At 39.4% G+C, this 27,251-nt stretch overlaps 2 protein-coding genes and 1 long non-coding RNA gene across 7 annotated transcripts; 1 reads left to right on the top strand and 2 right to left on the bottom strand.

Annotated features, from left to right (window-relative positions):
• Nucleotides 1-210: 210 nt before the first annotated feature.
• On the bottom strand, nucleotides 211-12,622 carry RNF141 (ring finger protein 141). 5 transcript variants are annotated; one of them, XM_085063129.1, is made up of 7 exons: nucleotides 12,496-12,564; nucleotides 11,071-11,101; nucleotides 10,441-10,643; nucleotides 8,854-8,962; nucleotides 7,699-7,880; nucleotides 4,618-4,725; nucleotides 211-2,991 (listed from the first exon to the last, which is right to left on the bottom strand). In XM_085063129.1, exons 3-7 carry the CDS (start codon nucleotides 10,623-10,625, stop codon nucleotides 2,841-2,843), a joined length of 735 nt encoding a protein of 244 aa, XP_084919255.1. In that variant the 5' UTR covers nucleotides 10,626-10,643; nucleotides 11,071-11,101; nucleotides 12,496-12,564; the 3' UTR covers nucleotides 211-2,840. The 5 variants fall into 5 exon arrangements, with proteins under 5 accessions (XP_084919255.1, XP_084919253.1, XP_084919252.1 ...); XM_085063127.1 differs by having other exon boundaries at nucleotides 11,071-11,107; nucleotides 12,496-12,555; XM_085063126.1 differs by lacking the exon at nucleotides 11,071-11,101 and having other exon boundaries at nucleotides 12,496-12,622.
• Nucleotides 12,623-15,872: 3,250 nt separating this feature from the next.
• Nucleotides 15,873-27,165, bottom strand: LYVE1 (lymphatic vessel endothelial hyaluronan receptor 1). Its single transcript, XM_085063119.1, has 6 exons — nucleotides 24,147-27,165; nucleotides 20,560-20,719; nucleotides 20,313-20,452; nucleotides 18,227-18,529; nucleotides 17,396-17,474; nucleotides 15,873-16,667 (listed from the first exon to the last, which is right to left on the bottom strand). The coding sequence occupies exons 1-6, from the start codon at nucleotides 24,226-24,228 to the stop codon at nucleotides 16,481-16,483; spliced, it is 951 nt and encodes a 316-aa protein (XP_084919245.1). The 5' UTR covers nucleotides 24,229-27,165; the 3' UTR covers nucleotides 15,873-16,480.
• On the top strand, nucleotides 20,628-23,855 carry LOC146436669 (uncharacterized). The gene is made up of 3 exons (XR_014852748.1): nucleotides 20,628-20,746; nucleotides 21,577-21,650; nucleotides 23,038-23,855. It is a non-coding gene; the product is annotated as an uncharacterized LOC146436669 (long non-coding RNA).
• Nucleotides 27,166-27,251: the final 86 nt, after the last annotated feature.

Below are 27,251 nucleotides of genomic sequence, written 5' to 3'. Positions count from 1 at the left end.
AGGTCAAATCAGAGCCAGTCTTTTTTGCAGAGCTGCACTAAGGTACCTTGTTAATACCATTCTTCAAAGTTCAAGAGAGCTCTGACTCACAATGCCACACTTTTAACCACGCCATCTGTACAATGCAATTGTGTTTGGATTAAAAATCAGTTTTCACACTTCTGTGGTACTGAAACCAAGAGACTCCTTAAGCTTAAAAGAACTCTGACATTTCTTCCAAAGTAACTTTATTGCACAATTCATACACAAAGTTTAATATAGTGGAATGTTCTTAGCTATTAATACGATCTCTAATGTTTAAATTACAATTTCACATTAAACCTGTAAGAAATGTTCATTTAACACAAGAAAATTATTTTTTTCTAATGCCCCCCACCAACAGCTATTTGCAGTAATTCACATTTTCAAGGTCTAGCTTCTGGAACTCATTGCCACGTCCATGCCAATGGGTTCCTTTTCCAAAATTATTTGCTAGATGTTGCACTTAAGACTAAGTAATTCCAACCAGTACAAAATTACTAGTTTTTCAGTGTTAACGTATCTATTTCTCCATATAACATACAGTACATATATTTTACAAGGCACACATTACAGTATCTACATCACAGCAGTGTGAATTACAGCAACTTAATTTAAAAAAAGCTGTACAGAATACAAAGTTTACTTTTTTCACTACTTAAATAATTTTTGCATTAGTTTATATTGTAATTGTCTTTATGCTGCAATTAACCTGTTTGCATCATTATAAAATTACATTTTAATAAGTTCATGTAAGTTCTCAGCAGAAAGTCAACTTATAAAATCTCAGTTCAGAAGTATAATTCTTGAAGTACTTGAAAAATAAAGTTAGCTTGAAGCTTTCATTTAGATGTTCTTTCTGTTCCAGTGATATAAAAAGTTTAAAAAATTCAAAGGTTATTTGAAAGTTCTGAACATGGACTAATGCAAGCTCAAAAAACAAAAAGAAACCAAACTGGTGCATGATTAGGAATATTTGCACCTTTTAGTGGAAAATCCTGGGCCAGGAACAATTTTCAGCCCAAACAATAACTGCCTTTATGCAACCAAACACTCCATATATTTACTGAAGAATATCTCATTGCAACCAATGGCTTAACAAAGGAAAAAAACAACAAAAAAAAGAGTTCTAAGCTATATACACTCCTAACAGGATTTTTCCATAAATACAGACTTACACACTAAGCCATACTGGCTTTCAGATGGCAGACACATGAAGAGTACATTGCTTATCTTTCTTAAAACCTATGATAAATTTGACAATGGTGTCATAAGCCAAGCTCAAATGGGTGCCATATGCTGTGCACATTCTTTAACAAACTGATGCGATTAAATTATTTTGTAGCCAATTCAGAAAAATAGCCTAAATGTGCATATCTCTATGTGCACATGCTTTTTAGTTCAGAACCTGTCTGTGACAAAAGGACTTAGTCTTATGGCATCATGGAATTTTACAGCTATGGTAAGGAAAAATGCAGTCTTATAGTAAGCAAGGTTTATGCTGATATTCCCTAAAATGCTACACTTGAATATTTTAACTTGAGGTTACTGAGTGAGAAAAATTAGTATTTGTTAATATATCTATATATTAAAAAAATTAATTCTCTACAGTAGCCATTCATTTCCATAACACTATTTATGCACAAGAGGCTTAAGATGGGTTTCCTGAATACTAACCGTTTTAGACTGTCCAAACTCAGCTCTTTAAAGATTTCATTCTGCTAGCCACAAAATACTGCTGCACTCCAGTTGTGATACTCCTTTTCCCAAGCTGTCACATGCACATCTTGCTGCAAGCAACATTATTGTTAAAGAAGTTTCTCTCTGCTACATAAAAGCATATTGCACTGGTAGATGTAAAGTAGAGCACCCTTACTTAGATTATCACTTGTAACTTTGTATACCTTTTAACTGATCTCATCTCTTCAAAAACTCAAAGAGGAGCAGATAAAACCACAGCATCAGACTAAACTACACCTTAAGTGCTAATTAAAATAAAGGCATTCTCTTCAGATAGGCCCAATGTTCAGAAATCATTTTAGCTGTTCTTTATCAAAAACTACTGAGAAGCTGATTTACTGGTTTTAGGATTGTGTACGAAACTGTTTGATGTTTCCAAGCCAATAAGACTATGCTAAATATCATATTTAAAAAATATTCTGAGATAAGTCTTGTTAGAAGAATAAGGGGAAGTGCACAAGTACATTTACAGACCTGCCTACACTCTCCAAAACAGATTTAAAATAATTAATACTAAAAGTCATAACAGATCAGATTGAAGTAAGTATCTGTAAACACTTAGAGCAGCAATAACTTCCTACTGAAGAACAGGCAGTGGGACATCTTCAAGTTTCAACAGTAAAATTGCAAATTAATAACCACTAGTGCTAACTCATCATCTTTATTCACATTTGTTGTGAATAAGGGACTGCTTTTAAGGGTAGCAACTGTGAGGTCAAGCCATCTGCCACGGTTCATCTCTGTAGCAGTACACTGTGATGCTCAAACAGCAGCTTGCAGCTGTAGTTGTGCTGTTATAAATTGCTTCACCTAGTAGTTGGACTGTTAATATCAAAAGCTGTTGTTAAATAGACTTTGTTAATGATCAAAGAGTTTGCTGAAAGTACAGTTTAATAACGAAGACTGCACACACAGAGATTTGCTCAGGTACCCTGTGCTTTAAAAGAGCAGTGCAGACTCACAGCAGTCAAGACGAGAAGGAAAGGACAGACTGGAAGAACGGCAAGGAGAGGTAAAACCAGACGCTGGGAAAAAAAAAGCTTCAAGTGGTTCTGCCATGAGCAGCTTGGTCATGGTCTGGGTCAGGGTCTGTGGGGCTGCCCAGCCTCATCCACCATGTTAAGGATGTAAGTGGCAATGTCATCTTCTGTAGGGGCCTCTGAGACCACCCAGGAATCTCCTGCCCCGGTCACTTGCCGGCGGCACACAGGACAGTTTCTGTGACGGTCACTCCTGTTGGGAAGGCAGAAAAATGACTAGTTTTCATTGATGGTCTCTTGATGGCCAGAAAAAGGAAAAAGAGCCCCCAAATGGACAAACAAAACCCAGCTCAGGGAGAACTTCAAGAATGATCACATTAACTGAATTAGACCACCTATCTATTTTGTTTGTTTAAAAACTTCTTTCTTTCTGAGAAAGACTTCTGAATGCAGCATCATTCTTTGAGTGAAATTTTGGAATCATATTCCTCCTAATCATTTGCTCACGTCAGACAGGATGCATCTGGCTACCTGTTCAGAAAGTTTAAATGGAAGTCCACTGTCTAAATTAGCTCTTCCTAGCTTCAGGAATTCAGCTGAGGTCCTTAGAAACCAGTCTCCATAGGCTCCCTAGATGAAGAAGGAGCCCTTTTCCTGGGTCATGCAGTCCACTGAAGTTTAGAACTGGTCCCTCAGAGCCCCATCCCCCTCCACCATCTCGGGGATCCCAAACAATTATGTTTGACCTAGATATCTCTGTCATGCCTAAATTAAGAGAAGATGAACCTTAAAAATTACAGACCAAAAAAAAGCATGGTGTAACCGGAACTTCCACCAAGTTAGGAGTTCAGCTGATTCATCAGCCAAGGCAGCATATAATCCATTCTCCACCACAGTCACTAAACTAAGCCCTGCCTTGCTGATAGATGTTAAGATATTTTTCCAGAACAGAGTAATGACTCACTGTATTCTGAGATCCAGTGATTTTTTACTACAGTTTTTCCTTGCTTCCGGAAGCCTGGTGTTTGTTACAAGACTAACTTCCTTGGTAAGTCTTTCCGAAAGCCATAAAACACACTCTTATGCACAAATTATGTGTAAAACCATCTGCATTAACTAGCCAAAATATAGCCTTTAACAGAGCAGGTCTGTATCCCCAGCACCAGACTGCCAGAACACTTCCCTAATCCTTGTAGGCCTGTGTGGTCAGACAAGAGTTATGCTCTGCCACAAAGCCATTTTTCTCTCCCACTTTTCCACCAACTGGTGTATCAGAGATGGAGAAGCTGAAAAGGTGTTCAGTTTACTATGAAGCTGACCATACATTTTAAGACACGTTATGCATTAATTTGAAGGCGCTGCCGTTGACAAGAAATATCTTTCCGGAAAAGTCTGATCTATTTAAATCAGTAAATTGTATGCTATTTATTTGAAGTGAAAGCATAACAGAAGGAAAAAAATCCCTCTGATAGTTAGTTCCCAAGGAAGTGACAGACAGTCCAACTTGCATTCATATTTGCATAGTCTTAACAAGCTTTAAATGAGATTTTGTGAAGCAAAACATGCCAGCATCTGCATATATAATCTTCTCCTGTTTTTGAGTAAGACAAAAATAATTTTAGAAGAAGAAAAAGATGTAAGAGATTACAAAGCAAATGCTGAAGAGGACTTTCTTAAAAAAATCTCTTTTTTCTGAAATTTCCTGCTTTCCTTCTGCTGCAATCTGGTTTTACTCGAGCTTGTTAGGTATCATACGTACAGTAGCTTGGAACTATCTTCAGACGCTAAATTACGTGGCAACCACGGAATCTGTCAAACCAAACTGAAACATGTCAGATAAGATGTAATAAAATAACTAATATACTTTAATCTATATTACCATTTATCAATGCATTTCTGGCAGAAACTGTGAGCACATGGCAAGATTAAATCAGCACGCCCATCCATGCAGATGCAACATTCCTCTTCATCTGTCAGCTGTTTGACCCTGCAGAAAAGAAGACACTCGTTTTTTCCAGATGTTTTGATATTAATGCCCCAGTAACTACACCAGTTACAGCATTTTTCATAACAATTAGTGATGGCCAGAAAGAAACACCTGTGCTTGTAATTTGTGAATGGACTAGTTGTTATCCCAGCCTATGTCAGCAGTACGTGAACTGAACTAAGCCAGAACATGCATTTATTTTTGTGTCAGGTGCTTTTGGAGTTGCAAAGGGTTCTGTAAATCCTTTTTCATATCAACAAGGAAGTGTGAGGAGTGGTAACTGCTTCATATCACACGACTGGGCAGAAGAACAGAAACACTGTTTACATTAAATCAGGAGAAGAACCTGCCTTCCTTTCACTGCACGCTGAACCAGTTCATAATAAACTTTGCCAAATTTCTGTATGCGGGTTTATATCCTAGACAAAAACATGCATGTCAGGAGGATCACTTCCAGAATGCATGTTCACTAATTTCACATGGCATCAAAATGCCAGGAGCTGAACTGCTCATTAGATTGCAAAGGCTGATTTTAGCTTGCAATATGCTCCACATGATTGCTCCTCAAATTAGGACTCTCAAGCTGACTGTTACCACAGCTTTTCCAGTTAAACTCCCAGGTGTTCCTGTTGGTGGGGAAGTTTAAAAATTATCTCATTATCCAAGAGAGACTTGACATTTTATATTTTTCCAAAATAACAGATATCTGAATCTAACATTCTTAACAGTGGCATCACAAATGTTTGCACCATCAAGACTTGTCATATATGAAAAGATGCAGAGAATCCTCAGCTTTCACTGGCCAGACATGTAAAGTTCCCCCTTTTGTAATCACGGCTCACTTCCAAAACAACCAAGGAAGTGTTCAGAAACACTTGGGTTATCCAAAAATCCTGATTTGGGAATTCCTGTTCTGACTTGAGGGACATTCTAGAAGAAATGGCATTTCAAGAGAGTCAATCCATCTTAATGACTATTGAGCAAACCACTTTTGCTTAGGCATCTCAGGGAGCCTGTAAAACACAGAATCAGTTTTTAACAGTACAGAATAGCCAGCTACTGGGCAGCAGTCCACATGCCTTTGTTTTATCTTTCAGTCAGTCCCTAGGGCTTCCTTTTCAATTTGCTTTTTGAGAAATTACTTTAAAATGACAGATTTTTTTACAGGTGGCAATTTGTATACAATGAGGACAACAGTTTCCAAGAAGCCTGCTCACTATGTTCTTCAGACCTGTTCCCTTTCATTTTCCTCCCCCATGCAATTCTGAGTACTAACCTCTAAAAGCACTTGAATTTTTGAGATTTGCTGGTGTCTATTCAAGCATTTATAAAGTTTCTGCAAATTAAGCTTTAGTCATAGGACTAAGTTCCTGAAGAAACAGTAAAATAAAAGAGTGACAGGAAATGTTTGTCCCTTCATTATCAGAAAGCATAAACCACTTAGGCATATTTTGGAATGCTCTGGATAGGAAGTGGATGTTGTAGAGAAATGGGGTATTATTCTAGTGGAAAAAGTTAAGATAAGAAGAATGAAACAGATAACCCTTGCTATTTTTAGACAGTGAGGGCTAACTTTGCAGAGCTGAAAAATGTCTAAAGGTGAGAAGAATTTAGGCAAATGGTTGGTTATAATAGAAAAACAAACACAAGATTTCATTGGTATAGAATACTTGAAAGTGCTTCAGCCTGTATTTTCCTTAATAAGTTGAAAAATTTGGCCAAGACACAAGATCACCAAATTGCATCATATTAGCAAAGTATACTCTGTTGTTATTTGGGACTAATACTGCCTCAAGCGATGAAGTTTACAAACACGAAGGATGCTCATCCCCCCTGTCTCCAGGTCTGAAAATTCAAAAAGAAATTCACATACGAAACCTTTTATCTTCCTCACTGACTCTGGCAATATAAAATAGTTGTTTTGCCTAAGTATCTGGGGTCTATTTTGTTTGGTTTGTTTGTTTGAAGCAAAAGGCCATTTCCAGAAAAATGTGTGTTCTAGTATAACTCTGAGAAAACAATTTTCCTGTTCTTTTTCAAACATGCTCACAATTTACAGGAAATGAACTTAAATGAAAAGAATACCTTTTGCAATCCACTGACTTAGAAAAAACAGTGGGCTCTGTTTCTGGATTGACAAACACAGCTGACCCCTTTCTCACTCCAACAGCTGAAATATGACACTCAGCCTGTTTTGTTAAAATACCTGGCTGCCAGCTCTTCACTGGTTAGCACAGAGAACTCTAGTATTTACTACCTTTTCTTGTAAAACCTAACTCTACGTCACTTAAAACTAGTCAGAACCCTGAACTTATTCAGGAAGTCAAAAGTAAGGAATTACTGGTAGCAGCAACACTTCTACACAGGGAAAGGGTGACAGGCTTCTTGCTGTCATATTCAGCTTGAACTGAAGTTTTTGCAGGTGTTGACCTCAGTCTTTTGTTTTTCCTCTGGTTAACAAAGCAGAATGTCAACATGAGTGAGACAGTTCACATTTTTCCAGTTTTACAAGTTAAATTATTACCATAATTGATGAGTTTCTAGTGGCAACAGATGGGAACTTTCACATGCCAAAATGTAAGAGGAAGAGAAAGTTTAAGTCGAACAATAACAAAATCCGTTTAAACAAACACTGTCAAACCCCCTGGATTTGTAGCTGCAGCTGATTCCATTTCCTCCTATTTCCTTATTCAGGAGATTCAACATATACCATGTTTATATTACAACTGATCTCTAAAAGGGTTGTTCTGAAGCTAAGGTATGGTAGCCCTGTATTTCACAATTTCACCCAAGTGCACTGCAGCTTCCTTAGTGCAAGGGAAGGTTTCTGTTCACGTTTGTCATAGTACAAAGCCTGCAGCTGCCAAGAGTGAGCAGTTCTGATCAGTACATATTCATAGTTCAGGTTTTAAACCCAACTCCCAAAATGCTTATGTTGTAACTGTGGTCAGAAGCTAAAGCATATTAAAATACCTTCCCATCCACAAGCTGGCCTGACACGATGACACAGACATCAAACTCTCGGCAGCTTCTTCGGAAGTATCACTCTGCGCAAGAACTCCTGCTGCTTGACTGGTGATGTCTTTATAAAGTTGAGTGAACTGATATAAGTTCAAGATTCTGGAAGCTTCCACGATGCCACTTGTTTTATTTATCTTAGGATATAAGAATTGTTCACAATTACTTATCAGATTTTAACTTGGCATTGCTCAAAATGTTTTTAAAGCACTCCAGCTCTCATGTAGGGCACTAGTCCCCTTCCTAAGGGTCTATCACCACGTTAGCTAGTTGCAGTCTGCCTCAGCAGGAGTCAAGAGCTGCACACAGCTGCTGCAGCATGAGGAACACCACAGGCAGCAGCATAATGTTAGGGCAAGGCAATTGCCATCACTACTCAAATAGATTCAGGGGAGAGTAGGGATCTAAAGCCTAAAAAACTGGGCTGAACTTGGAATAAAGCACAGGATAATCTGCCACTTAATACTTGAACTTAAAATTACCTACAGTGATGGCTGTGTTAAGGAAAACTAGGAGTAAACAGAAAACTACCAACTGCTGGTTTCAAACAGAGTTTTAGGGTTGGCTTGTTTTAACCACATGTTAAGACTGCTCAGGGATTCAGGATCATTAAAGGGCATTACCTGACAGGATACAGAGGGGAAAATGTCCTCATTAGACAGAGCAGATTTTGTAAGTTTTTGTCATGGTCTTCCAAATAAGTTAAAACATTTAGCTTTTAGATTGCTTTTCTAAGGGATCTGACTATGTACATGCACACAAATAATGCCTGGAAGAGTTGACCAACTTCCACTACTATCAAACTCTATAGTTCCCAGTTTGTTGTACCATTGCGTTACTTGACCTCACAAAACATCAGCATTTGTAACTAAAGGGCTCTAAGTGCTCCACTGGAAGGCATCACTCCTTCAAACTTAGTTATAAAATGTTTTTGTTAATGTGCTGTTTGCAGAAACTTAGAATTTAGACTTAATTTATCTCCAACAACATGTCTGAATACGTCATCTGTATCAAAACACATGTAGTAGGTGTTTGATTTTACAAGTACAAATGACAGTCCCCAAATCTTTGCACACAAATGGCCCATCAAATGAAAATGCTGACACTTACTTTGGTACATATTATCCTAACGATCACCTTCCAGAAAGCAGAAGAATCAGACCCAGGTTGCACTTCAAACAACAGATGTTTGTCTTGTCCAGAAGCCAATTTTGCAGTACTGAAACAAAGCAACATCAGTTTAACGCCATGTGCTGGACCTGCAAAGAGCAGCAGCCTCAGCCAAGTGGGATTATTTCTGGTTCACCTATTTTCTCTCTATCCTTAAAAGAGATTTTAGCAATACTGCCCAGGGGCATCAAAGTAAAGAGTAATGACCTTCTTAGCTCGTTATTGAATACAAAATACACAATTCATTTCACTTTAAATTGGACAGCAAACAGAAAATGTTGTGCAAGTCTTTTGATCCAGCATAAGCAAGCAGGTGTACTTCACAGACATTGAAGTTCATATATCCTCTCACTGTTTATTACAGTAATCATACAATCTTGTGTCCAATCTAAAAAGGCTATTTCCTCAACAAGTATGTAAAAAAAAAATCCTGTGAGTACCAACATATGCAGAGGAGGTGTATTTTTGTTAGTATATATTTATAATGAGGTAGTCAGGTGAATGTGTCAGGTGACCTGAGAATTTTGTTTTAATGGAACACAGACACCATGGTCTATTCTGTAAGACTCAGAAAAAGCTATATTACATTCAAGCTTAAGCAAACACTGGAAAGAAAGAAACCACTAGAATAACAGTGGTTTATAATAACATACTGATACATGCCTGGATTCTCAACAAAACACCAAGTTACGTTCTTCAAAATCTCTTTATGTGTCTACGCAGAAGACAGCTATGTGTTCTTGAAGGTCATTCCCAAAAGTATGACACACTCCAAGACAATTTCTAAACTGAATGCAAATTTACATTTTAGTTCAACAGCAAACACTACAAAGCCCTTACTCGGTGTGTGTGTGTTTCCACTTCATTTTATCACTATCATTTTATAGTGATAAAATGATAAAATTTTATACAGGCTAAAAACGACAACACTGCTTTTTTACTCAATTCTTTTCACTGTCATTGTACAGGTCAAACAAAAGGCAGGCTATGAAAAATCTGACAAAAAAGCAGCCTTTTGTTTGGGATTATCTAGGTCACTGGTTTGGGACAGTAAGACATGTCTCATCCTTAATGAGGAGCAGCTTTGCACGTCTGCGGAGGTGGCAGGGATGGTGACAAACAGTTCTGTCTCAGGTGCCACACTCCTCGTGTAGCTCTGCTGTCCCTGCCAGGCTCCTATTGCTCCTTCCTACCCAAAGTGACAGGCAGAGAGGAAGCACCATTGCATCTTCAGGTGCAATGGAGAACAGTAAGGGGACAATAACAAAAAAAATTATGCTAAATCACCTCTTGCAAACTTCTAAGAGAGAGCAACACTTGCTGGAAGAAGAGTATTAGAGAAAACTGAATTTAAGGAAAAGGCTTTGTTTTTCAAGTATAATTACAACCATTATAGAAACTGCAAGAAATTAAGGAAACATTTCAAAACCATAGGGGCAGTTCTGGTTTAGCCAGCACACAATAATATATTGCATACAAGGCCTCTGAAAAACACGAAAAAAAAGAAAGAAGCAAAGTAAGGCTTACATATCATTGAGTTCAGCTACTCTTCCCAGAAACTCTTCATAGGTTAGGAAACCACTTTCTTGAACCAAAGAGGCATGCTTTGCTACTTTTTCTGGCAACTTGTTAATTACAGTTTGTGTGTGGTTTGAAATCTGTTGACCCATGGTGAAGTTCTTCACCTCAGTTCTGTACAGAGAAGTTCTCATTCACTTGTAGAGTCTCTGCTAAAAATATTTGAGAAAGTTACATTTGTATGTTTATGAGTGGCTACTCCCTCATTTTCTTTTAATCTACAGTAATCATTCCACAAGTAACACAATCTGAACAGTCAGACCAGAAACAACACAGAACACTTCAAAAAGTCTGGAATGGAGCATTACAATCTTATAAAAAATGTATTCTTTTGCTAAAAGCAATATTTATATTAAATAGAGATAACTTTTCACACAGATTCTGCTCCAACACACATATATAAATACATCCAATGAAATGGAAAAAAAATTCTTAAGATGACAATGGTAATTTACGACAATATTTGTTTATCCTACATATTTGTGCGTGTGACTATCAGAAGGTCTGCAAATAAACACATCAATGTCTTTTTATACATAGACATTACATTAGGAATCAGCTTTCTCACATCAAACTTACATTAGCAGATCAAAAGAACTCCCACAGCATTCTGAAATCGGTAAGCCAAGGAACCCATGTCAGTATAAATCAATTTAGAGACACATCCCTATCTACACAAAACGCTCAACTTTAGGATGTATTACAGGACTGACTGCTCAAATGTCTCCAACTCCAACTTATTTCATCTTTCCTTCACACTCAAATCTTTTTCCCCAAACGTCTGCATAAAGATTTATGCCATGTCCTCTGAATCTTCATCCAATTACTCCCCTTGATCACTCCACATTTGACTTCCCAAAAAAATGCCTCTTTGTAGAGCTCATTGTTTGTAAAGCAAACCAGTTGTGTCACACTCTTTAAAGACTTCTACAAGATAGAGGTGTGCAAGGGCAAGCCAACTGCAGAACATCCACCTGAACTCAAACACGGAGCAATCTGACAGTATCCACATTACACACTCCTGATGAGAGACATCACAGAGAAGCAGCACTTTGCAGGTACCTGGAGCTGCACTGGGGCACAAATCCACCCACAACAAAATTTACAGCTATTGAGATCTCACCACGGTGTGGGAAAAACACAGTACACCAACTCAGCTCCTGTCAGGGCATTCTAAACTACTGCGGTATTCCACAACAATTAATGGTTGGAATTGTGACCAGTTTCTATTCCCACACAGACGCGTTCCCCATCGAGTCACTTTTCTCCTCCCCGATAAGGCTCCAGCCGCCTCCCGTCCGGCTCTCCGGGGCGTGTTTGCTGAGGCCACACACGTCAGGCACCGCCTGCCAACAGCACAACCTGTGTCCTCCAGACACCTTTTCCCCTATCTCCCAGGCTTGCGTTCCCCCGAGCTTCGGAGGGAGTGCCGTGCCTCCTGCCGAGCTCAGCACTGAAGAGTTTGGGGAAAAACACCTGCGAGGGTGTCTGCAGAACTGGGTATTAGAAGAGGTTGTTCCCCCAGAGGTTGGTTGGGCACTGGAACAGCTCCCCAGGGCAGTGGGCACAGCACCAAGCCTGACAGACCCCAAGAGGGGTTTGGACAACACCCTCAGACACACGGTGTGACTCTCAGGGCGTCCTGTGCAGGGCCAGGAGCTGGACCTTGATCCCTGTGAGTCCCTTCCGACAAGGCATATCCTGTTACGCTATACGAAATGTTCCCCGTCGGTCACCCTTCAAGACGCGACACACCCCGCGGCGCCCGCACACCCACAAGGCGCCCCTCACGGCCCGGGCGCGCTCCGCCCGCCCTCCCCCGGTGCGGGCCCTCAGCTCCGGGCGCGGGACGGGCCGCGCTCAGCCCGGCTGCGTCACCACCGTCACGGCCGCCCCGCCCGCTCCCCTCCCCGGCCCTGCCCGCCCCCGCCGGCTTCCCGCGGCCCGGGCCTTGCGCTCGGCGCCGAGGGGCGGCGGGGGGCGGGTCCCGCCCGCGCCGCTCACCGCATCCCCGGCACATCCCGCGGAGGAGCCACCGCCGCCCTCACGGGCACCGCAGCGCCGCGGCCGCTCCCCCGCGCCGCGCAGGCGCGCGCTCGGCGGCGGCGCGCGGGGGTGACGCAAGCGCGCGGCTCGCGCCGTTGCCGGGACACGGCGGACGCCGGGCAGGGAGCGGGGCTGGGAGAAGGGAAGGGAGCGGGGCAGGGAGCGGGGCAGGGAGCAGGGCTGGGAGCGCGGCCCCAGGCAGCACTAACCGGGCTCACGGCTCTCCTCGTCCTTCCCTCGGTCCGTTCCCTGCTGAGCGGAGCGGGGCCCGCCAGAACATCCATAGAATCACAAAATCAATAAGCTTGGGGAAGACCTCTGAGATCACCGAGTCCAACCTGTGACCGAACACCACTGTGTCACCCAGACCATGGCACTGAGTGCCACGTCCAGGCTTTCCTTAAACTCCTCCAGGGATGGAGACTCCACCACCTCCCTGGGCAGCCTATTTCCATTTCTGATCACTCCTGTGAAGAAACTCCTGCTAATGTCCAGCCTGAACCTCCTCTGGCACAGCTTGTGTGCTCTCATCCTGTCTCTGCTTTCCTGGGAGCAGAGAGTGATAAGGTCTCTCCTAAGCCTCCTTTTCCGCAGGCTAAACATCCCTCTGCAGATCCCTCGGATCAGCTCCCTCAGCATATCCTCATCAGGCTTGTGCTCCTGACCCTTCCCCAGCTCCACTGCCATTCTCTGGACACACTCCAGCCCCTCAATGTCCTTCCTAAGGGGCGCAGAACTGGACTCAGCACTCGAGGTGTGGCCTCACCAGTGCAGCGTACCTGGCTTGGTCCTGCTGACCACACTATTACCAGTTTTGACACACAGCAGAAGCGCTGCATAGAGCTGGGTTTATTTAAGAAACATCCTGAAATAGCTGGGCTGACCAAAATGGGGTCACTTTAGCACCTTGCTGCATCCTTATCAGATGCACACTCAGTGCTGCACTGCCCACGGTTCACAGTGCCTTCAGTCTTTCCCTTGAGCTCAATTAAATAGTGATTTAAATGATGCTTAGCGGAGTCTGAGTGCCTGGCTCGGTGGGATCATCCCAGGCCACAGCTGCTGGTGCAAATCCAGGGCTGCAGGAGGATGTGGGCGGTGGATGTGAGTGGCAAAGGTCAATGCTCGCTGACCTCTTCACAAAAAAATCCCAACACTCATAAAGGACAGCAAGCCATTGAGAAACAGACATCCTAGAACGTCCTCTGGGTCATCCACATCCTGATGCTACAATATTTGATTCTACTTTTTTTTTTTTTTTTCTTAATTTAAAGAGGAGAAAAGGAGTAGTACTTCCCCTTCCTGCCTGCTTCTGTTCACACATAGACACACGTACTTCCCACGACAAAGGCATCCCTATATTCCAGACAGGGATTGGGCTGGACTGGAAATCTTGTTGTATTTCCTGCAGGCCAAGCACCCCTCTTGCCTAAGGTCAGCAAACATCTGTAGCCTCAGTGTGGGAACCTGAGTGACAAGTACAGACTGTTCTCTCTTGCTTGTTGGAATGAGCTATTTGTCCAAGGTACCTGAGCAGCTCTGGCACATCAAGGATCTTCAGGGCTGTTAAGAAGATCTCAAAGAAAAAAGCACAACACTTGAGAAAAGTCAGGAACATCATGAAGAATTTCTCTTAAGTTTCTGCTGCCTCTAGTTAAGCGTTTGGTGTTTGACACTCTTGGTCTAGATACTTAAATAAATGTTTCCTGTTTGCATTGTAATAGTGCATCGTTTGCAATTCCATTAAGCAATGAGCAGGAATGTTTTGTACTTTCCAGTTCCAATGTGACTGAGTAGTGCTCACTGCATATAGACAATATCAAATACAGTACTTGTTGATTAGTACTTAGAGCTGCCCTTATTCCATACGGAGCAGTGTAACAGCTCCTTCAGCCCTTGTAGTGTTGGCATAAATTGTGTAGAGGAACGGAGGGGCAGATCAAACCATGTGCATTGGTCAGGTGGCAGTGGGAAGGTCAGGATGAAAGCTGAGTTTTTAAGGTACATGATAAAATAAGACACAGGTTAAGGTAATATCTTACTAAAAGAGATAGGATAGATATTTTTTTAACAAGTAAAGGCTTGAGGGGAAAAAAAGCCCTTATCTAGCTCTAAAACAGAAGCAACATTATAATTATCTCTTGGCTGTAAGGAAAAGAATAGAGAAACAGGTAATTTCTAATCTCTAAAACATGGAAAAGAAAGGCAGAAGGGAGATTAAAAAAATACCCAAACTACCTGGAATCCAATAGCTTTGCCTGCGTCCTTAACCCCATTTGCTACCCAGGCACTTTCATGACAAGTGCTGGCTGTGGCTCTTCCTGATGGCCCTACTTGTGCTGTGTACTCCCTCACAGAGCACTTCCTTTCAGTATGCCAGGAGACATCCAAGGTGTTACTGCAGCGCTTTGCAAGGAGAGCAGTAACTGAGTGGGAAGGCTCTGTCTAGTGCTGTCCTCTGTTGCACACTTTGCTGCTAAAATTCTGCTGATGGACATCTGAAATGAGCAGTTTTTAGAGCTGTGTTGAGCAACTAGGAACCATGAAATATTTCTGAACTATCAAGAAAAACCCAAAACAAAACCTAACAAAACAAAACCAAACAAAAAAACTAAAACTGAAACCAAACATGAAAACAAAATAAAACAAAAAGCTATGAACTCCCCCCCAAACAAACTATCCCCCTCCCAAAAAACCCCAAAAAAATCCCAACTGAGGGAATTGCTAAGTATGCTGTTAGTAATACACTGTACCTCACTATCTAGTGGGATATATAACCAGTGGGCATTTTAAAATTTATGTGAATGAAAAATATCAAAGTTCATAACCCAGTATCCTACACTCTTGAGAACACATTATAGGCAAGCAGTTCTATTTCTACTTTAAAAATTACTATCATTTAAAACTACGTTTTTCAAGCGGCCTGATGAAGATAAAAAAGCTTCTTTTGGCATAACAACCTCCTTCACACATAAAGATAAGTTATCTAAATCCTTTATTCAGAGAAATATTTGATAAACTGCTAGTGTTGCTCTTTTATAACAACTAATTAATTCTGTAACATTAAGGTTATATGAGTTGTTTTTATAATGTTTCAGTTTTCATGAGAATAAATTGCCCAGACAAACATATCTACCATACTTTATATTTTATAAAGTACTGTAGACATCCCATACCACCTGAGACCTTTATTATGAAAGCCACACTTAAATACACACAAAAGATCTCCAATATAAGTGTTGAGATACAGTTCAAGGTTTGTTTTTGCTACCCCTGTCAAATATCTGATGTGGAGGAGTGATACTGGTTTTAATAAATAAAACAGTAAATCATGATATGATGAAGGTATATAAGAAATTTATTCATTTATATATATATCTATATAAATATATATATAAACATCAGCATCTTTGTACCCTTCCTTGGGCATTTGAAGGACAGTGGGTTAGTCCTTTGAGTTTTTAGTCAGTTGTAAACAGCATTATTGCTTCTGTTTGTAAACAGATTTCTTAAAATACAGCATGCAACTATTTAATGGAAATAAGCTAATCTACATGAGGAAGAACTACAGTATCATCATTTTATTTCAGGCATTAGGTTAACAGACATCCTCCAGCCAGATGTATAAACCTTTTCAGTATATAGTGATCTGAATTTCATGCAAATAGTTAACATACTGCATGTCATTAATAGCATATTCCTAATTGCTTCTTTATTAAAGATGAAAAATGAGCTGTAATATGGATTTGAAAAATTTATTTCAAGTAAAGGAGATACCATGTTCTCCTGCAAGAATATTTTTTGCCAAAGATGTAATTATTAAAAAACAAGGTTTCATATGTTAGAGAAAATATGAGTATTTACAACCACTTATGTTTAAAAGCATTGCTGATTTCCATGTGCTCCATTTCATACTTCCATCAAGAACTGTATGTTCTTTCCTTTAAACTTCTGCTTCTAGACATTTTACTGTGGCCTCAGGCTTAGTTTTACACTCTTCTACCTTATTCCCATTATTCTGTGTTTCCTTCTCAGATGTTTGGTCATTTGATTTTGTCTCTTTGAGAGCAGTAGTTACAACTGTTTCTTTTTGCTGATTCTTCTTAAAGAATGGTAAGGTTTTCTTGTACCTTTAAAAAGAAAAAAAGGATAGTAAAGCAGAAATACTGACATAGTTTGGTAGCATCAATCAAACAGCTAGAATTAACTCACTCTACCACACTCAAAAAAAAGTCTCACAGTGGATATTACATGCTAGATCATTGTGCTTTTTCAAGCAGTGGGCTTTCTAAACAAATATTTTGTTATTTTTTTAAAAAACAGACAATGTATATTCAGGGTTTGCGGTACACAATGATAAAGCTGTCTGGGCTAGGGTGTGAGAAATGCACAACTTTTAGTAGCATTTAATGATGCACTGCATTGAAGGTCTTTACGTTTCACAAATGAGTTCAACAATTTTTTTTTTCTGAGCAAAATCATAGTCCAATAATAAAAACTTTCACCTTGAGTCTGACATAGAAAAAGAAAAGATAAAACTGCACAAACAGGTACATATATGAACAGATGCACATTCCAGTATTGCTGTTTTGACACCCTTGGAAATGTGTCACACCAGGCATGGTTGACCAATTAAAAATAGGCAATATTTGGTTTTGTTCCTATTTTAAGCAGGGAGTGGCAACAACAAGAACAAACTTATCTGCATAAAAACAGGGTTTAAGATTTTTTTAATTTGTGCAACACCATTATGTCATCATCATTACATCTTTGCTCTTTAGTAGATACTTTAAATATTCACCGATTGTACTCTAGGAGTTAACTCAGTCCAAGAGAGAAAAGAAAAAAAACAACTTACTTTTTGATATAACAAACTGCTAGAACAACTGAAATAAGGAAGAAGATGATCGCCAGTACAAGAAGTGTAGTGGGAATACCTGGAGATAAAAGTGATATAAGAACAGAGTTTTTATGTATGTACTTAATGCTGACCTTCTAAAGGTTCATGAGCATAAATCTAGATTCTTCTACAACAAATGTAGTGTAAGAGTGCATACACATCAACTGAAGAATAGAGGTGTTAGGAACACCAAAAGGTGAGTTACTCCTGCTCATTTCTTTCTAGATAGATTAAAACTATCAGGCCATCCCTGACAGATAGTTGTCTAATCTGCTCGTTGGAGGGTTTTCACAACCTGCCTAGAGAACACATTCTTGTGATCAATTATCCTTAGAGTTAGAATGATTTCCCTCATATTTAGTCTGTTTCTCCAGTGAAGTATATTAGGATTTCTTAGTCACATCTCATATTTGAGAACAATTCTGCTTAAAACTTTCTTGGCTTCTTTTATTTTTAAGAGCCTGGTGAGTTTTCCATTACTCTGAGAACAGAGTGTTTGCCAAGCCTTTTTCAGAAATGCGTTTACCTCAAATCACATTAACCAGAATGAACTTCCACCATTTCATATTAAAATATTATCAAAAAGTGTAAAATCAAATCCTAGTTCTACTTCAAAACTATTTTAAAATCCTCTGCCTTACAAGCTTTGCTTCTGCAAAACCACAACGTGGTTCAGCTGTATCAAAACAGGTGGTGCAGCAGCAAACAAAAATAGCAGTGAACAGTTTGACTACTGACTTCGACATAATTATCTCTTTTCATTAAATGACTACCACATAAGGCCGTTACCTCCAAAAACAACAGCATCATTCTTAAAGGCCAGATGGGGAGTGTGTTTGGGAGAGTCAGTGGGTGAGTGCTCCTCTGGCATTTGTGTGGTAGGCTCCTCTGTCGGTAAGATTGTTTCAGTTACGCATACCACACGAAATCTCTTTCTCAGGAATTTTTCTGACTCAGTTATGGTCACAGTAGGCACTGCTGTGATGTTCTCAGTCAAATCAGAGGCTGAATTTGCAGTTAAGTCTGTCGATGCACTTGATGAAGGAAATGCGGTTGTAGTTGGGTCTGGTTCACATGAATTAATCTGGATATCTGCAGCAGGGAAAGGAAAGACATAAAAGCTGTGTTGGATGCCAGTCTTGTCCTTGCTGCACACACATTTATGGATTGTTCCTCAGCCTTTCCCTTCTGGAAATTATTATTTGTTTGTTCACAAAAGCTTTACCCAAACCAGGCACCCCAATTTCAAACATGTGGTTGCAACCTAGATTACACAGCTTTTATCATTACTCACATCATTAAACACTCTTTTGAGCAAGTGTGGCACTCATAAAATGATTGCATACCAATAACTATATTCCTCCTGAAAAGTACTTAGAACAGTATTGTATATAAAACCCCACAGTATAACCTCCCACAGAGAAGAAGGCATGACTGCAAATTCAATATCCAAAATTATTTGTATGATATTATGTGTACATTCAAAATATACGCATGGACTGTTGATACTTGGAAAATTAATTTGATTTCCTTTTAAAAAAAAAAAAAAGACCCAAAAAGTTTCAAATTAATCAGGCACTAGTGTAAGATAATAAAGAGATATGATTCTAGTTGGGGGGGAGGGGTTAGGAAGTAACAACCTTCAGGTTTGAAGAAAAATAAGTAATTTTCAGAAATTAAATAGTTTAATAGAAATGAATGCTGTCTGTATAAAAATGTAGATGCAAGTGAGCTTTTATATGGAATTGGAAAAGCTGAGTTCTGCATCAGGCTTCTGTGAAAATGTGAAACTTCTGCTTTGCTAGTGAAGTTCTATATTTTGTAAAGCTGTAAAAATTTCACTAAAGTAATACCCAGGTTACAACATAAATAACAGGGAAACGATGTATGTAGTGTTTTCCAGAATCCCCACGGGAAGTCTGATGACGCAGTCACGTTTGCAGAATGAAATGCCAAAGGGCAGGGGATTGACACTTTTTCCACTATGGTTTTCAAGAGTTTTTGACAATTTTTTGGCACAAGAAAATTGACAGAAAGAGCTTCTGACAAATATTTTGGGCAAGAAATGCCTAGAGCAGGCAACAGTTTGGAAATTAAGATAAAGGAATGCAGAATCATCCCAATGGGAAATATACATTACATTGTTTTCTAACCACTGGGTAAGCTTAACTTTCTTCACATACTTTAACACTATATATGTAGTTATTTTCTTTTAATTAAAGCAAAACAAAGGAAGTAATTTGGAATTACTTGCTGCCTCTTTAGCATTACCCAATCTACCCAACACTTTTGATGCAGAATAACACAAATTTCATGCACTGAAACACTAATACAAATTAAAGAAAGCTGTTGGATTTTACTGATAATAGATTTTACTGATAATAGGGAATCTAGTTCATTTTAAGATCTCTTGGCAATTCTGGCTTATAATTTAGTTTCGTTTAATGGATACATTTCCCTTTATTAAAAAAAAAAAATCCATATTTCCCAGAGTACCCTACTCTGGGCCTTTTTGCAAGAATAGACATTCCACCCACAGACACCATGGCTGAAGATTCAGTTCCCTGAAATTATCATGCCCAAATAATCAAAACTTATTAAGAGCATTGTGTCAACATTACAGAATGGTAAAAGCAACTCTTCCTCAAGAGCTTTCATGGCAGCACCAAATTATTAATTTGGATTAACTGAATTCACCTTTTGTATTTCTTGGAAGCTTCTGAGCTAAGAACAGCCTGACAACGTTTAAGACTGAGGGGAAAAGGTCAACAAATGATAGGAACCCACTCACTTTTTATGATTTTTTTAAATGCAGATAAAAAGACCCTAATATAAGCCAAAACACACAGAAAATTTAGTTATCATGCTTACATACCTGAGGAATTGAAGCAGTAGACATGAAATGGTTTATGCAGGCCAACCTTCCATTGCGCTAGTCCAGTTTTGCCCTGACCACACCTCGAGTTGGATGTGATCCGAGGAATAACAACAAATTGCTCTTCCACCCATCCAAAGCTACAAAAAAAAAAGCATCAGTGCTTTTACTATTAGATTTATCACCAGCCTTAGGTGTGTGTGAAAGTGTTCACTAAGGTGGGGAGACACCAACTGATGGGACATACTTGCATGTTTCAAAGCCATGTTTCAGAGCCTCTTCAACTTGGTCTTTGGTTGCCAACTGCAGATTGAATTGATTACAGACATTACTTGCTTCTGAGTAATTCACTCTCTGATCAAGATAAATTGCTATACCCATGATCCTGCAAGATGAATGAATGGAACCTGTAATTAAGCCATTAAACAGTCAAGGTTAGTATTTGAATATTAGCATTTATTCCTCTTGAAGAATTTAAGATCACATTCAACTGAATTGAACATTTTAAAAAGCTTGAGGATAGTAAAAATTAATTTCTAGCATAAAAGAAATATTTTAAAAATATAACATATTTTTTAACACAATAATCTGGAATTTCAAGAGATTTGGCTGTTATTAGACTAAATGTATATACAGGCTTTCATCCTTTTATGTTTGTTTGTTTTTAGTAAATTAAAGCTAGCAATTGAACCAAGGCACTGATTCTGTCAGTACAGTCTTCTTATGAAGATGATAAAGTACATAATATCAAAGGTATTTCACATAATTTTTCATGGACTTAATAGACCAATAAGAAAATAAAAAGATTTTATCATTCCTGATCTTCCTTATTACTCCTAAACTCTTTTTTCTTTTTTTCCTAGGTTGGCATGACACTTCTATCCCCCAGCCACTGTCAAGTGTTCAGTTTACTGATAGAAGTGTCATGCTAACCTAGGAAAAGAGGGAGCAGGAAAAGAGGAGATAGACCAGGTGAATTTATGACACTTTTCCATGCAGTTAATCCAGCTTTTTAGACAGCCACAGCTGGCACAGTCTTTGTGACACCTGCACCAGTGAGTGCATAGCTCAGGTTACACCTGCTCTTCTTTCTTACCCTGTGTTAAAGGCATAGCACAAAATTCAGGATTTGGCACAAACAAGGAGAAAGGATATTACTGTTTTGCCTCCATATTTCACTGGAAGCATATACTGGAAAAAAAGATTTTTGTGTTACATACAGTAGTTGCCTTGTTAAATTAGACATTTCAACATTTCCTTGCAGACATTTCAGATAGCCACCAGCCACAGGTGTAGTTCCTTGCTGAGTATGTTTGTCAGACTGAATTCACTAGGTAGGTACACTAATGAATACTTCATAAAATCTGTGCTTCAGAATAGAGGCAATCCACAAACTCTCAAGGCAGCACAAAGTGATGCCTGCAAATCCACCCCATGACTTGTTAGCAAGACAAGTTAAATTGAGTTTTGTGAATGAAAAGATAGAACTGGCAGCCAAGCCACTCTTGTGATGAGAAAGGGATAAAAGGTGACTAACCTTGTGTGGAGTGCTAAAAAACCAGACAGGCTTTTAGCTCCTGCTGCCACTGGATGTAGTGGGGCTGGAAATGAATTCTGGAAAATGATGCATCTCTGCTGTCCTTACATTAAGTTTAATTGGACTTAAATATTTGGTGGAGCAATCATTGAATTAGGTGGATTTATCCCAGCAGGGATAGAAAGCCATTGAACACTTGAGCAGTCCCCACAGGCAAACCATAGCTGCATCCAGCCCTGACCTGAACATAAGTCAAGCCCAAACACATTGCAGGGGATGCAGACAAGCCCTGTTGCTCAATGAAGGTCTCTGTGCAGGTATCAAGGACTTCAAATCTACCTTATTTAGTCTATTATTTCCCTGTCTCCAGATTTGAGCCAATACAACTTTTAAAAAATGTAATGTTGAGAAAGAAAGCTTCTCAGTGGCCAACTTCACAAATTTCAAATAAAGCTGAGCAGCTGAATGAAAGGGATTTAATGAAATCTTGGCAAATTACCTAGGTACTTGTGAACTGCTACAGGCTTTAGTCATTCAATTGCAGGACAAATATTTTTACATGTGTATTGCATGATAGATACACAGCATAATATAGAAACCCAGTACCAGACAATTAAGTTGCAAATTATACAAAAAGTGACTCTAAGATATGGACCAAAATTGTGTCTGAAAATTTGCTAAGCCTTTTAAAACAAAATGGAGATGTAAAAGATACATTTTTTAAAAGTTATTAATTTCACAGTGTGAGGAAGGAATCTAGAAAGAGAGCAGTAGCTTCTTCAAGTATTTTCATCACTTCTTAAATTACCTCTGAATTCTGTTTTAAAGATGACAGATTTTGTACAGGAGACAGACTAATCCTTTAGAAGCATATTATCCTTTTGGGTACACAAGCTGCACACAGCTGTACTTTAAGCTTGCTCTATTTAGGAAACCTAGTACTGGCACATTCTGCTCAGTAATTTGATCTTGGGTTAAAAATTTGGTTTAATGAAATAAGTGGGAAGACCTAGACGGAAGAATCTCACAGCAAGACAAAGTTGCCATAGAATAGGAAGAAAATTGTTCAGTTTTTGTAAGCTATGGGTATTGGCCTGGTTGCATATTTTTTCCCTTTTTGCTTTTTTGTGGGAGCTGTTGTTTTTCTCTTTGCCTTGTGTCTAACCTTCACTCTGATTTATTACAGAGTTTCCTTTGGCTGTTGGTGTCAGGGAGTAGCAAGGATGAGGCTTTTCCACAAGGAAAGGAGCCAGGAGCAGAAGGTGGCAGGCAGGGCAGTGCCCTCCCTGAGCAGAGCACAGTCCCACAGCACCACAGTGACACCTGAACAGCACTGCCGTGGTGACAGTGACAGGTTTCACTGGAAGCCCCAGAAAGAACAAGACAATGAGCCAGACATCCAGAAGGTCCATTTGGAAACATCAGGAGATGGTTCTACACATGCCTGAAATCTATCCTGGAGACTATCCTATCTATCCTAGGTCTATCCTAGACCTACAGCCTAAATCCAGAGTCCATGTGTGAAGTCCAGTCAGCAAAGCACTACAGGAGGGGACAGGACATGTCACAAAACAGCCCCAAGACAGCTGGAGCTTGGGCCTGAGCTCAACTGGAGCTCTTGGAACTATGAGGGTGCATAAGAAGGTATCCTAAGGGATACCTGATGTTGTTTGGTACTCCAATCCTGTGGAATTTCAACAGGACTTGATTTTGGCATCCAATTCACTCAGGCCAGCTCCAATTCAGAAGTCTTTCAGTAGGTGAGGAAATAAATTGTCTGCAATAACTTTATATGCTCTTTAATGTAAGTAGAACAAATATTTACTCCTTGAAAATTACAGTGAAGCATCTGGAGGCTTCTGACACACATTGAGTATCTTCAGCTATCCCAGCAGCTACTGCAGTTAGGATAGATTGTGTCAAATTACTAATGGAATTTGAAAGATAACTAGTCTCATGTTTCGTTCTCTGAGGATTGTATAAAACTGTTTGCTCTAGTATTTTAAAAAATATCCAAAAAGTTGCATTTTAATAGATGTGAGCTTAATCTTAAATGCAATACCAGATCTTTAATATAAGCAGTTCTGTGGCATTTACATAAAAGGCTTCAGTATTTTCAGCAATTAAATTAGACAAACAATGAAAGTTTCCCTACATGCTAGTTTTGGTTTCACTATTTTCTCAAAACCCTGTGGTTTCTTCTGCCAGCAACACATTTACACGCACTCCTTCCCCACATTTTTGTTTGCAAATCTAGCTACTTTTTTCAAGATTTTAAAAAGTGGAACTTTACATACCTGTTACAAAGTAATTTTGAGCCAGGAATATCATAACCCAGATGAAAAACACTGCTGAGGTAACTCTGAGATAAGATGCCATTGCCACCAGCTGGGAAATTTCAGAAAATTAGGAAATTCAAGGTGATTTGTCTCCTGTGTTAAGAAAAGTCAAGTTATTGGATGCTGTCAGATGATGAGATGACTTCTGGAAAGCAACTTCAGCTGTCACTGCACTGCTTCATAGAAAGAATGTCAGAGCAAATGCGTTGACTGTCCCACTCCAGGGCGAGGTCACGGACCGGAAATCCCTAATCACGCTTTCCACTTGCTTTCATGTAGGGCTTGCTGGAAAATTTCACTACTGCTGATTCAGAAAGCATGGCTGAGGAAGGGAGATAAGGCTGTTAAACTGCTAAGTCAGTAAACACTTTGAAAGAAGTTTTTCTTTGGCTATTTTTTCCTGTTTTACTGGTGAACAGATCATTATTCATGTTGTCTATTCATCTCGTAAATAAAACAAATCTTCTATTGTACTGCAGCATGCCACACAAGATTTTTCTTTTTTATTGGAATTGGAAGGGCATCCATTCCCAGCTATCCTATTTGTCTTGGTGGAGTAGTTTTACTTTTTTTTTCCTTAGAGTTCCAATGCAAAAGTAGTTCCCTTAACACAAAGGTAATATGAAACTGAATTTTGAAGAGATTTGGAGAAACACTGCTGTAAATGGGATTCCTTGTTAGATCACAGGTACATAGGTGTCAGCCAGTGCCATCACTGCTGCCTTTTGTGACATTCCAGCAAACAGTGATTCCCATGGATGGATTCAAAACACAGATATTCACAGCTATAACTTAAAAAAACTTCAGGAAGTCTTAGCAAAGAAATTTTTTTTTCAGAGGTTCCAATAAACACAGAGCAGGAATGGAGTTCAAGAGATGAGCTAATTCCTTTAGTGTCACTCATGTCAGCTGTATCTACATTATTCCTGACAGATGTTTGTCTAACCTGTTCTCAAAGATTTCCAGTGACAATTCCTAACATTTCCTCTAATGTTCAGTGCCTCACTGTTTTTCACTGTTCAAAGGTATTCCCTACTCTAAATTGACTTAGCCATACCCTGGTATAAACCTATTTTATTTCCTGTTGGTAATGGATATGGAAGACAGTTTATTCCCTTACGTTTTGCAACTATTTTATGTTTTTAAAGAGTTGTATCTCTGCTCCCACTTTTCTTTCACCTAAGAAACCCCTGCTGCCTCACTGACTCCATGTTATGCCTTGCCAATGCCAAGACTAATTAAGAAATTGCTTTACCTGCTTATACAGTTTAGAATGGTGTCAATCTTTTTATTTTTGCAACAGCATAATTTTCTTACATTTTGTTCCATTTTGTGATTCAGTAAACTTTTACATGTCCTGTGTCTTCAGGCTATTTCCAGAGCCCTGCAAACACAAGTGTAACAGTAGCTCCCTCTTTAAGCTGTGGTTTGCACTGTATATAGCCCCCAGTTAATACATGAGATAGCATTAAATTTTAACTGGGCACAGGCACACCTCCTCCAGCAGCATGTTACTGGGTTATTAGATGGTGTTCTTTAACACACACAGGCACCTACAGGGCCTGAGAATGCTAGGAGTTTGTGAAATGGTAGCTCCATTAGGAACGATGAAATGAAAATTGGGGTTTTTTTGGGCTGTGGTTTGGAACTTAGTTTGGTAAAGCACCTTGAGATCTTAAGACAAATTTCTAGCTCCAATTTCTGTTCCCTCCCTTATTGTGCTGTACTTACCTGCTTCTACAAAGCGATGGCAATGTCAGATACTGTAATCAGACTCAGCTCTCACTTGAGAGAGGATTCACTTGCATTTACCACATAGAAGCAAAAACGAAGTTATTCTGTAGCTCTCATGGACTAATAGACTGTGGCTGTAAAATACTGAGAACATTACACAAAATCTTACCATTGAAAATGCTTACCTTGAACTGCTGAATATTTCCTACTGTGAAAACTAATAAATAGCTGGGTTTCTGACATTTTAAAATTGCATGCTAATTGTCCTGCCAGGTCTTGACACTTTATGCCTACTATCCTCACTCTGGCAAAGTTCTTTAGTCAAACTCTTGATGTTTAGTAGGATCTTTAGCTGTAAAAATGAGATAAACACCTTTGCAACACCAAACAAAAAGCTCCTTCACATGGTCTTACAGATTGGAAGGGGGAGAATAGCATTTTAAAATGATGAAGCAAGACTGAAATAACTTTGTTTTTTGCCTGTTTCTTCCTTTTCATAGTTCAGCTGTTTCAAAACTGTGTGGAAGATCACTTATCTGGATTGTAGCAGTACAAAAGGTCTTTAACCTTTTGGTGTGTCTTCTTCATAATTAGAGTGGTAAAAAAAGCCAGACCTGAATGATTAATTAGTCTTTGACCTAAATACTTATTGTAACCTATATGAAAAATTCCCAGCCCCATATGTCAGCATGTTTTAAAATGCTGATGAGGGTTGCTAAACAAAAAATTTTTGATAAGGCAGAACACATTTAACTGTTCCCTGCTATCATTTCAAAAGGAATCTTGAAACCTGAATATCAGTAGAGGAAACAAATTATTTTTAAAAGTTCATGTAGGAAATACAAATATCAGAGTCTTTTAATGGAAACAGTAATTCCTTTCCAGGTTGTTGATGTCCCAGACTTTGTCCCCTGACAGAGACTGTCAGAGATTCACAAGTTGAGCATTGACTCCTACCTGCTGGCCTGGCAAGTCTGCTCCCCACAAGACCCAGGCTTCCCAGACCTCCCAAGTCTACAAGGACACAAAGCAAATAAAGACTCCTAACCTTTTGCCCAGAATGCTTTGGTTACACACTTCCTTTGTGCCTTCCCAAGTTCTGTCTCCTCCATGACACTCGCCTCCCACTGAAGCAGGAGTTCACCTCTCTCCAGGATATTTCAGCTTCCTCTCTCAGCTGGTTTCTAGGCCATGGAAGGGAGGGCCCTGCTTACAAACACTTTCTCCACTGACACGGGAGTTTGCTCTCTTCTTTTGTACCCTTTTCCTGAAGAACTGGAAGACTAAGAGCAAGATCCTCGGAACATGTAACAGTGTAGACAAAGCAGG

Source organism: Lichenostomus cassidix, chromosome 5 (assembly GCF_008360975.1).
Source record: "Lichenostomus cassidix isolate B80296 chromosome 5, HeHo_3.0, whole genome shotgun sequence".
In the NCBI taxonomy this organism is placed as follows: Eukaryota; Metazoa; Chordata; class Aves; order Passeriformes; family Meliphagidae; genus Lichenostomus; species Lichenostomus cassidix.
Note: the sequence above shows the minus strand (reverse complement) of the source record. Positions and strands in the feature narration are given on the sequence as shown.